Raw genomic sequence first — 12,829 nt, 5'->3', positions numbered from 1 at the left:
TACATTAGATAATTCATGTGAAGAACGTAGAATAGTGCCAATAAATAGTGGGAGTTGCCCCTGTCACTCACTTATGATATAACTTCCCTTGATTACCTTGCTCTTCAGTATACTGAGAAAGAATACTGTAATGAAGGTGTCTAACACAAAATTAAAGATTTTAAGTTGTGTTTTGAGATGATAGACTAATTATGTGACATTTAAATATCATTGTGATCTAATTTTTAATTATCACCTGGAACCACACTGAAGATTTTGATGTCTGTAAATACATTAAAAAATGACATATCAAAATGTTGATGCATCTCATGAATTGTGGTACAAAATCAAGTGTTTATTTCCTAAGTTGACTCATCTTGCTATGAGAGAATGGACTTTAGGGAATGCAGGGACACATACCTATACAAAACCACATCTTCCTTCTGCATGGTAGAATACAGTTAACTGATGACAGATTTGGATAGAAATTCCGCACGAGCAAGAAACATCCATTCTGGTCCTATAAAACATGATAATTTATATAGATATTATTTTAAATATAACATATGGAATATGTTATAAATATACATATGGAAAAGGCTATAAGAACTTTTAGTAGTTTTGATTCAGTGTTTTTAGGGGAAAAACTTCCTGCTTAAAATGAAATCACATGAGAACATGTATTGAAGAGTTATAAAGCATAGTATCAATATCTGATTCCTTTTTAAACAGTTTAAGATTCTGCCCTTAAAGCATCTTTCAGGAAACAGTTACTCACTGGCATTTGTGAAATTCTTTTCAAAATATCTACTCCCCTGCTTGGGGTTTTGAGACATGTGCAGGGCATATGGCACTAAGATTCTGAAGAGTGAATTGCTGGCTCCACACAAGCATTTTCTGCCTATACAGTTAATGAACTCTGAGAGCTGCTCTTTGTCCTGGCTCCCGCCATATGGAAGAGTCATGCCAAAAGGTCTGAAAAGACCTGCAGGAGCTGGTGACATCTGCAAGGAAGGAGGCAGAACTGACACTGCAATGCTTCATGTGCCAGTGGGTACAGTGACTAATAACTAGGCTGACCCTAACCCAAGTGAAAATGGAGCAGATCTCTACGAAAAGATTCTCAGAGGTATAAAGGTACACAGTAATAGCCTAGGAATGCATTAAGCAGAGAGGAGCAGGGGAAAATAAATTGTATAGTCTATTAGTGTAAGAGGAGTGTATCTTACTTTCTCAGTTCTGATAGTTTAGGTATACTCTAGTATATTTTTGTTTGAGGCAATACTCTGAGAATCAGCTTTCAATAGAGTATATATTTGCAGGTAAAAAAAGACAGAAAACCAATCCCTTTATTTTATAGAGGAATATCAAAAGTAAGATACTTTTTAAATAGCATAGTTATAATTATTTTGAAAAGTCAATCCTGTGTATTCAGCTGCAAAAGAATCCAATGGGATTACTCATCAAATCAGTATTGTGTAACCATTATTGTTTTCCAAAGAATCACAAAAATAAATGACTTCTTAGTAAAGTGCTATTTTAAAAAATATCAGGCTACAGCCCCAATGTACCAGCAGCTTTAAAACTACTTTGTGCATTATTTAAGCATAAGTCTGATAGAGTAGTTGACCCTGTACATTATAGGTAAGTTTCAGAAACTAAACTAATTTTTTAAAATTTGGAAGCCATCATATTGTTACATCAAATATGACTGAATTTTTTATACCTGATAATTATTACTAAATGCTAAAAAGTCTGCTTTAAATAAAATTTATGTTGGAAAAATAATCAGTATATAAATTAAAATGCACATTCCATTTTTAAGTGGATAGTTGGTATTTTGTTAGTCTGTTCACTTGTAGGCACTTAATACAATCTTGGTTTTTGTTGCAAAGAAGGGTTAGAATGAGAGCCAACTATTTACTGAAGAGTTACTCAAAAATCACATACTCTCTTATGTGAATAAAATCTGATTCATTTGGGTTCTGTGTGAACTTGGGCAAGTTTCCTGGCCTCTTTGAGCCTTGGATGTCTTTTTTTAAGCTCTGGAATTTTGTTTTGTTGTGTGTGTATACTACCTATAAAATAGGAATAATAATGGCACCCATTTTATAGACTTGTAAGGACCAATCAATCTGTGTAAAATACTTTTAACAGTCTGGCATATAACAAGCAATGAGTGAATAATTGTTAGCTGTTCTTATTATGGTGATGCTATTATTGTTGTGATTAACCTAAAGAAAGGCTCCATGAGTCTGTGATGTCCTCACTTCCACCACAAAATCCCTAGTAACTTTTCACAAACCTTATATGTGAGTGATTAAACCATATGTCAGCAAGTTTACTTTGTGTTGACTTTGGCAAGGTCAGGGACCTAATGTTAGAAGACCATCTGTGTGGAAGAAATATAGCTTTTACTAATAACTGCTGGCATACCCTTGGATTTTGCAAAATATGACCAGGATACCCACAATTTGCCACGTTCAGCTAAAGTATAATTTGCGGTCAGCAAAAAGATTGTTTCTTAGAAGCTTCCTATTTAAGATCTCGTAGGATATGGAAGACCTCTGGGGTGACTTCATTGCATAGCAATAATAGACATTATGACTTATTGTTTAATGAATTCTCTGACTTACAAAAGATGTATTATTTTATCATGGCACAAAATCTGCTGGATTGTTTTCTTTAAAGATATTAGCTAGAACTAGAATTAGAATATACAAAAGAGTATAGTGGGTCAAAAAGATATCTCCACTATTAGAATAAAATGAAGGGCTTGAAAAGAATGAACTACTAATAACAACTTGGATCGATCTCAAATGCATTTTGATAAAGCAAGACTCAAAAGGCACATGCTGTGTGATTTCATTTACATGACACTCTGGAACAAGCCAGATCAACAATTACTAGGAGCTGGTGGTGGAAGAGGAGTGGGGTTGACTGCAGAGACCTAAGAAAAGTTTCGATAGAAATGTTCTGTATCTTGATTGTGGTGGTGGTGACATGATTGTAACCATTCATCAAAACTCCTAGAACTATTCACCAAAAGGGTGACTTTTACTAATTGTAAATTTCATCTCAGTAAATCTGGCTTAAAAAACCAAAACAAATGGCTGTAGTGTTGGTGCAGGTCAGTATTTCCTGTGAGTGTGTAGAACAGCATATCACTTTTTCTGAAATGTTGATGTAATTCTTATGTATTTACTTATTACACTTAATTACATCTTTGAAATTCACATTTTTAGTTCATTAAGTATTTTACTTCTCTATAAATAGTGATTGTCTAAAAATTTCTTGAAAGTTTATCAGTTTCATGGAATATACTACATATGTTTCTTAGTATTTAAGTTTTTTATATTAATCAGGATGCTACAAATAACACCAATATTACTCGACCTGGCTTAAACAATAAGGAAGTTTATTGGCTTCATCTCTGTGGTTATGGGATGGCTGCTTATAGCACTCAAGACTACATGTACCCTCATTTACGTGGAGCAGCAAAGAGAGATCTCTTTTTTCATGGTTCTTCCTAAGAGTAGGGAGCCTCCTTTTCCAAAGCTGCCAGTGCATATTCCCTTGTGTCTCATTGGCCCCTGAACCTATCGCTGTATACTCCTGAGTGTGACACCATTGAGGGCTCCCCTTTTGATCTGTGGATAAGGTCAGTTTCCCCAAAGAAAGGGCTACATAGTAGGTAGACGCACTAACCAAATCTGGATACCATTAAGAGATAGCGGGGAAGGGATGCCAGGTAGGCAAGCAACAATGCTAGTACTTTACTCTGAGTTTAAGTTAAACCAAAACTTTGACTAATTATGGAATTTGACTACTACATAGTTGTTTCTTTTAAAATATTTATTTGGCTGCGCCGGGTCTTAGTTGTGGCACACAGGATCTTCGTTACTGCATGCGGGATCTTTTAGTTGCAGCATGTAGGCTCTTAATTGTGGCATGCGGGATCTAGTTCCCTAACCAGGGATCAAACCTGGGCCCTCTGCAATGAGATCGAGGAGTCTTAACCACTGGACCACCAGGGAAGTCCCGATTACTACATAGTTCTTATTTCAGTGTTTCTGAGACCACAAATTATTTAAACGTATTATATTACTTTACCCTAAAGACTTCACATAAAAATACCTCAGTTCTGTAAGAAGCAACGTGGTAACTTACCACGTTAGAACATATATTGCATATAAAGCATAAAATAGATGTCATATGTGTTTAACACAATGAAGCATTTATACAACTTAATAGCATTTTATACATAGTTTAAAATGTAGCATTTACACAAATCAGACACTGGTTTAAAGTACACTTTGGTCTGCTTTGGTACTAAAGTTTTTACTAAACTCTTATTATATTTCGTAGTCTCCTAGAATGAGAAAAGTATTTCAGTAAAGTAACTAGGTAGAAACAACTCTGGATGGTACGCAGAGTCTGGATTTTATCCTGTCAGTGAGAAGAGTTCTATTGAAGAATTTTGGGTTTTCCTATGGGAACTAACATTAGGAGAGCAGAGCAGAGTTTTTGTTCTGTTTTGTTTTTAAATTTTATTTGTTTATTTATTTTTTGGCTGCGTTGGGTCTTCGTTGCTGTGCGCAGGCTTTCTCTAGTTGTGGCGAGCAGGGGCTACTCTTCCTTACGGAGCACAGGCTCTAGGCATGCTTGCTTCAGTAGTTGTGGCTTGGGGGCTCTAGAGCGCAGGCTCAGTAGTTGTGGTGCACAGGCTTAGTTGCTCCGTAGCACATGGGATCTTCCTGGACCATGGATCGACCCTGTGTCCCCTGCATTGGCAGGTGGATTCTTAACCACTGCTGTGCCACCAGGGAAGTCCCCAGAGCAGAGTTTTAGAAAAATTCCTCATAAGATAGTATTCAAGGTGGGTTAGAGCCAAAAAAAATAATGGAATCAGTTAATTGGGCAACTAACTATTGATTGGCCTGGGCTTGAGATAAGGTATGAGCAAAACAGGGTGGCAGTCATGAGAGCTTAAAAGATGGATGCTAAAGACAAAATGCCATGAATAGGAGTTGGTGGCTGACTGGATTTTGTGGTAGGGAACTAAGCTTAAAGTAATTTAAGTCAGCTAACTGGAAAGGGATGGAACCATTGCTAGGATGGTAAGGTTGGAGGGTGGTGGTAGAATGGAGATTTTACAGAAATGATGAGTTTGGTCTTAGATTGACAACATGTCAGAGTGGTAATAAATGTCCAGCAATAGTTAGTCATGTGAGACTGCTTCTCATTCATTCATTCAGTGATATTTTATTGAGTGCCAGTGTTTTATTGAAGCACTGCAGTAGATACAAGAGATGGAGCAGTTAACAACGAAAAAATGTTCCTGTCCTCATGGCACTAGCAAGGTTATACAAAGATATTTAAGAGTTAAGTAAATACAAACTGAAGAAATATTAAAGTCTAGATTTAATTAAAAGTGATATAGATAGAGGGAGGTGGGTGCGAGAATAGGTGAAAGATTAACAATGAGTTGATGTTGGATCTTGGTGATGGACACATGGGGGTTTGTTTTACTATTTTCTTTACTTCTATATATGATTGAAATTTTCCATAATAAAAAGTTTTTTTAAGGTAAAAAGTTCTGTGCATAGAGCTAATAATTAAACAAGATCTTTGAGAGAGTGATAAAAACATGTCCAAAGAGTAGCCTGAGAGAGGTAGGGGGAAAATGAGGAAAGTATAGTGTCTGGGAAGTAAAAAAGATAAAAGAAGTTTCAAAGAAAAGGTGGAAGATAGTGTTAATCGATACAGAGATCAAAGACGTTATCATAGATTAAATCTAGCTGTTTTCTAATTTTGTTCATTTCTGGTTGGATGTTCCTTGATGACTGAAAGGAATTGGGTACCTGAGAAGCTTAGGAAAACTTTTGATGAAACCATTTTTTTTAATCAGTTTTTTAAAAGTTTTATTTATTTGCTTGATTTTGGCTGCATTGGGTCTTCATTGCTACAAGTGGGCTTTCTCTAGTTGCTGTGAGTGAGGGCTACTCTTCATTGCGGTGCCCGGGCTTCTTATTGTGGTGGCTTCTCTTGTTGCAGAGCACAGGCTCTAGGTGCACAGGCTTCAGTAGTTGTGGCTCGCGGGCTCTAGAGAGCAGGCTCAGTAGTTGTGGCACACGGGCTTAGTTGCTCTGCGGCATGTGGGATCTTCCCGGACCAGGGCTAGAACCCGTGTCCCCTGCACGGGCAGTCGGATTCTTAACCACTGCGCCACCAGGGAAGTCCTTGATGAAACCATTTGATAATATTTATTACTTGAGAAATACTGTACAAGCTTTATTTCCTGATATGTGAATATCTGTTCTGTTTTCAGGAGACTAATGAGCAAAAACTTCACAAAATAGCCAATGAACTTTTGCTTACAGAAAGAGCTTACGTCAGCCGACTTGACCTCTTAGATCAGGTAATATTTTCCCTTTCAGTATTTTATTTTTTGGCATTATACATCATTTTAACTTAGTAATTTAAGTGTTTTAGAAACTGCAAGAAGGACCTAGCCATTTTTGGCAAGTGAAAGCTACTTCCTCAAGGAGATCTCTAACATTTTCAGCTCTATCAGTGAATTCATTAGGTATAAAGTTTTCATAATTCATAAAAAACAGATTGAAGGACTCTCTGTAGGAGTCACAAAATGCATTTATCTGTGTCTTTCAATCCTAAACACTACTCTGTTTCTTGCCCACTTACTGTGATCCTGAAGGCCGTGTTAGTAAATAGGAGATTCTGATGCTGGCATGAATACATCACTGATTCTTGTCTCACTTGCTGTTGTAAATGATCTGAATTCCTGCAGTCATAGGGCCAGAAGGAATTTTGAGAGTTCGCTTGTTCGGCCTTGCATAAAACGTTCAAAACAGTGCCAGGTGTAAATATTTGTTGAATATGTGAAAAACATTTTGTACTTTCATCATGGTAGATGCTTGTGAATCATCTCAAATATACATTTGCAAAGAAAGTTTTAAAATGCATCATTAAGAATAACTGTTAAACATGATGGCCTCTTAATCCTGTTTCAGTGATAAAAGATCAAGATAATTGGTAGATTGTCTGCTGATACAGACTCCTCTTATTAAAAGATAAAGTTGCCAACTTTGAGTAAATTAGTTGCAAGAAGATGTCCCGCTACTGCAGTTGGAAAAATGGAACTTCGTGGGAGCAGGCCATCCTGGGCACACCTTTTTATCAGTTCCTAGAGCAGACTACATGCCTGTTAGGGTGAGCCTTAAGGGTCCGGATTAAGACTTGTGTTCTCTGAGATAATGTGTTTGTGACTCAGATACTCATTTTCCAAAGAATTTCGCCATAAGTCAATCAATTCATGTTGGTTTGTGCCTTTGAAACAATGTTTCTCCTCATGGTGATTACAGACCTGAAACTTTTAGGTATTCCCATAGTAGAAATGTGTTTTTTCCACTTACCAAGTTGCACTTTTTTTTTTCTTTCTTTTTTTTTCCATCCATATTATCTTGTCAGCTACTGTTGCTGACCTTCTAGAATTTAATCATAATTACTAAAATATCCTATTGGAGTCTCTAAGGACATAATTTGGTATTCTTTTTGCCTCTCAAGAAAATGCAATGGAGGTGAATTTAGAAAACAAACAACCATCTGGACATTATGAAAGAACAGACCTCCTTCTGCCTACATTTAACAGAATGGCAATTAAGAGGTATAGTAGCCCTACTAGAGTAGAGCTAAGACGGCAAAATTTTTTTTACTGTCTTTAAGATACCTGTTATTATGTACAAGAGAAGATCTTTTGATCCTCATTTCTGAGTTTTAAGTTACCATGCATTATTATTTACTAAAGCAGGAAAACATGTGAGAACTGAAATACTCTTTTGTTCATGCATTGACCACGTATTTTTTAAGCACCTTTTCTACTGTGAGAAGTAAATCACAATGTTCTACCTCCCCAAGGAGTGTACAGTTTTAATAGGGAAAATGAGATACATGCCAACAAATTATAATAAAGGGCAATATGTAATATGTGCCATAGAAGTCACTCAAAATATAAAGAGGAGTGGAAAATACCACAGTTATTATGCATCTGTATAGTTTTCCATCTTTTAACTCTACCTATGGATAGGAAGGGTAAATCCTGTTACCCTCAACTGGAAATTCTCTGGAACAGAAAAGATTAACATCCCACAGATAGAGGCATAGCCTAGGTTAGAGTCAAAGCTTCCTAATTCTAATTCCTGGTTCTTCTTAAAGCATATACTCACTTCTACATTTCAAAAATGATTGATTTCTTGAATCACGAACTTTTCCATTTATTCAACAAAAAGTTACTAAGAGCCCACTATGTGCCTTAGCACAGTGCTAGATGGTTAACCAATAACTTTGAAGTAATGTTTGCATTAATTCTCTTATTCAGGTATTTTATTGCAAACTACTGGAAGAAGCAAATCGAGGCTCATTTCCAGCAGAGATGGTGAATAAAATCTTTTCTAATATTTCATCAATAAATGCCTTCCATAGTAAATTCCTATTGCCAGAGCTGGAGAAAAGAATGCAAGAATGGTAAGAGGCGTAGATAGCAAATAATATATCTAAGGCAGTCATACTAGAACCTGTGTTATTCAGCTGTTAACTTGAAATAATAATGCTACACAGAGCTGTAAACAAACATTTACGCAAAGTTTTTATGTTAAAGATCACTGAAAGACCGTGTGGTACATTTTTGTCTTTAGTTGAAAAAGGTTTCATCTCTCCTTTCCAAGCTATAGTTTGATTAGTGGAGACAAGATATTAAGGGTAATCTGGAGCTTCAAGATTTCCAAGAGTAAAGCATCTCTCTTTACTGTGTTATTCCTAAACTCCTTGTAAAAAGGTGCTTTTTCGCTTTCTCTCAATCTCACAGCAAAGTGGATCTGACAAAGCACAGGGTACGTGTAGAAAGTGATTACTTCATTTGGAGTCCTGTTAATTCACTCATTCTATAAGAAATCTTAACAACTTGTTTCTATGTTTTATACAGGGAAACTACCCCTAGAATTGGTGACATCCTTCAGAAATTGGCCCCATTCCTTAAGATGTATGGAGAATATGTGAAGGGATTTGATAACGCAATGGAATTGGTTAAAAACATGACAGAGCGTATTCCCCAGTTCAAATCAATAATTGAAGAAATTCAGGTAATAGGACTCTTTTGTTCAAGGCTATAATTACTTTTTCTGTACAAATCATAAGGTCTTCTAGATCTAAAATTTAGATTGAGAGATTTGAGACACCTGGCCAAATTCCATTCTGGTCTGAATTATGCAGAAATCATCTCTGCAAAGTTAAAATATTTATTGAGCACGTGCAATATACTGAACAGTGAATTCTCCATTTGCTTTTGAAGCAAGGAAAGTCTGGCTTTATCAGGGTCCACGTTAATTTACAAAGTAAGTTCCCATTCAGCTCTGTGTCTCTCTTGCTTGCTTTCAGAGGTTGAGATGTTGGAATGACTATAAATGAATATAAAGAATGATTGCTATAAACCCTGACATTTTAGAAACATAATTACAGTTGATCCTTGAACAACGTAAGGGTTATGGGTGCTGATCCCCTGTGTGTTTGAAAATCCCAGTATAACTTTACTGTCAGCCCTCCATATCTGTGGTTATGCCTCATGGATTCAACCAACCATGGATTAGTACTGTAGTACGCGTTTACTGAAAAAAAAAAATGTGCATATAAGTTGACCTGTGCAGTTCAAACCCATGTTCAAGGATCAACTGTATTCTGTTTTATTTCATTTTGGGGTGTTTTTTTGGTCATTTTATATATGTGTCCTGACTTTTAAAATTTCATCAAACCTGGATAATACATTTTAATAGTATCATAGTAATTTCTGTTTGATTCTCTAGTCAAAACTTTTAATCATTTCTTCTTTGCTGAAGTTTAAATATTGAAAAGGAATTCTTTAGATCACATAAGGTTATTTGGGTGGGGATTCTTTTTTTTTTTTTAAGATGTTGGGGGTAGGAGTTTATTAATTTATTTTTGCTGTGTTGGGTCTTCATTTCTGTGCGAGGGCTTTCTCTAGTTGTGGCAAGCGGGGGCCACTCTTCATCGTGGTGCACGGGCCTCTCACTATTGTGGCCTCTCTTGTTGCGGAGCACAGGCTCCAGATGCGCAGGCTGAGTAGTTGTGGCTCACGGGCCTAGCTGCTCCGTGGCATGTGGGATCTTCCTGCACCAGGGCTCGAACCAGTGTCCCCTGCATTAGCAGGCAGACTCCCAACCACTACGCTACCAGGGAAGCCCCTGTGTTACATAAATATTTTTATATGTTTTTTAAACTCATTAATATAGTGATATGATTACTGTTTTGTACAATTTTATGTCTTTTAAAGAAGTTAAGAGAATATTAAAAAATATCTATACGCAGATCAATGTGATGCTGACAACATCAACAAAAGAAAAGACAAAAACCACATGATCATCTCAATAGATGCAGAAAAAGCATTTGATAAAATGCAACATCTATTCATGATAAAAACTCTTACCAAAATGGGTATTGAAGGAACATATCTCAACATAATAAAAACTATTTATGAAATACCCACAGCCAGCATAACACTCAATGGTGAATAGCTTGAAAGCCTTCCCACTAAAATCTGGAGCAAGACAATGATGCCCATTCTCACCACTTCTATTCAACATAGTATTTGGAAGTCCTAGCCACAGCAATCAGACAAGAAAAAAGAAATAAAAGGTATCCAAATTGGAAGAGAAGTGGTACAATTGTCATTATATGCAGATGACATGATGCTGTATATAGAAAACCCTTAAAGACTCCACACAGAAACTACTAGAAACTGATAAATGAATTCAGCAACATAACAGGATACAAGATTAACATACATAAATCTGTTGCATTTCTTTACACTAACAATGAAATATCAAGAAGGGAAAGTAAAAAAATAATTCCTTTTAAAATTGCAGCCAAAAAAAAAAATACTTAGGAATAAAACCTGACAAAGGAGGTAAAAGACTTATATTCTGAGAATTATAAAACATTGATAAAGGAAATTGAAGATGATTCAAAGAAATGGAAAACTATCCCATGCTCTTGGATTGGAAGAATTAATATTGTTAAAACAGCCATACTACCGGAAGTAATCTACAGGTTTAATACAATCCCTATCAAAATACCCATGACATTTTTTACAGAGCTAACACAAATAATCCTAAAATTCATATGGAACCATAAAAGACCCAGAATTGCCAAAGCAATCCTGAGGAAAAAGAACAAAGCTGGGGGCATAACCCTCCGAGACTTCAGACAGTACTATAAAGCCACAATAATCAAAACACTGTGATATTGGTATAAAAACAGACACGTGGATCAGTGGAACAGAATAGAGAGCCCAGAAATAAACCCACACACCTATGGTCAGTTAATCTTCGACAAAGGAGACAAAAATATACAATGGAGAAAAAACAGTCTCTTCAGCAATTGGTGTTGGGAAACCTGAACAGCTGCATGTAAATCAATGAAGTTAGAACATACCCTCCCACCATACACAAAAATAAATTCAAAATGGCTTAAAGACTTAAATATAAGACATGACACCATAAAACTCCTAGAAGAGAATTTAGCAAAACATTGTCTGACAGAAATCGTACCAGTGTTTTCCTAGGTCAGTCTCCTGAGGCAATAAAAATAAAAGCAAAAATAAACAAATGGAACCTAGTCAAACTTATAAGCTTTTGCACAGCAAAGGAAACTGTAAGCAAAATGAAGAGACAGCCTATGGACTAGGAGAAAATATTTGCAAGTGGTACAACCAACAAGGGCTTAATTTCCAAAATATACAAATGGCTCATACAACTCATAACAAAAAAGCAAACAACCCAGTCAAGAAATGGGCAGATGACCTAAATAGACATTTCTCCAAAGAAGACATACAGATGGCCAAAAGGCACATAAAAAGATGATCAACATCACTAATTATTAGAGAAATGCACGTCAAAATTACAGTGAGGTATCATCTCACACCAGTCAGAATGGCCATCATTTAAAAGTCTACAAATAAATGCTGGAGAGGATGTGGAAAAAAGGGAACCCTCCAACACTGTTGGTGGGAATGTAAATTGGTGCAGCCACTATGGAGAATAGTATGGAGGTTCCTTTAAAAACTTAGAGTAACCATATGATCCAGCAATCCCACTCCTGGACATATATCCAGAGAAAACTCTAATTCGAAAAGATACATGCACCCCAATGTTCATAGCAGCACTATTTACAATAGCCAAGACACGGAAGCAACTTAAATCTCCATCGACAGTTGAATGGATAAAGAGGATGTAGTATATATACACAGTGGAATACTACTCAGCCATAAAAGTGAATGAAATAATGTCATTTGTAGCAACATGGATGGACCTAGAGATTATCATACTAAGTGAAGTAAGTCAGAAAGAGAAAGACAAATACCATATGACATCACTTATATGTGGAATCTAAAATATGACTCAAATGAACTTATTTATGAAACAGAAACAGACTCAAAGACATAGAAAACAAGCTTATGGTTACCAAAGAGGAAAGAGGGGTGTGGGAGGGATAAATTAGGAGTTTGGGATTAGCAGATACAAACTAGTATATGTAAAATAGATAAGCAACAAGGTCCTACTGTATAGCACCAGGAAATATATTCAATATCCTGTGATAAACCACAATAGAAAAGAATATGGACAGAGAATATATATGTGTAACTGAATCACTTTGCTGTACACCAGAAACTAACACAACATTGTAAATCAACTATTCTTCAATTTGAAAAAAGAAAAATGTCTACAAATATTTTTTTGGGGGGGGGGTTTGCTATGCGCGG

At 36.1% G+C, this 12,829-nt stretch overlaps 1 protein-coding gene across 8 annotated transcripts in view; it reads left to right on the top strand.

Annotated features, from left to right (window-relative positions):
* Window positions 1–12,829, top strand: part of FGD4 (FYVE, RhoGEF and PH domain containing 4) — a 197,019-nt gene that overhangs the window by 154,782 nt on the left and 29,408 nt on the right. For all 8 annotated transcript variants that reach the window (XM_060306019.2, XM_060306013.2, XM_060306017.2 and 5 more), the window contains 3 exons: window positions 6,311–6,400; window positions 8,378–8,523; window positions 8,981–9,137. In XM_060306019.2, the coding sequence (XP_060162002.1) occupies window positions 6,311–6,400; window positions 8,378–8,523; window positions 8,981–9,137 (393 nt within the window). The remainder of the gene's footprint in view (window positions 1–6,310; window positions 6,401–8,377; window positions 8,524–8,980; window positions 9,138–12,829) is intronic.

This window comes from Globicephala melas, chromosome 10 (assembly GCF_963455315.2).
Source record: "Globicephala melas chromosome 10, mGloMel1.2, whole genome shotgun sequence".
In the NCBI taxonomy this organism is placed as follows: domain Eukaryota; kingdom Metazoa; phylum Chordata; class Mammalia; order Artiodactyla; family Delphinidae; genus Globicephala; species Globicephala melas.
Note: the sequence above shows the minus strand (reverse complement) of the source record. Positions and strands in the feature narration are given on the sequence as shown.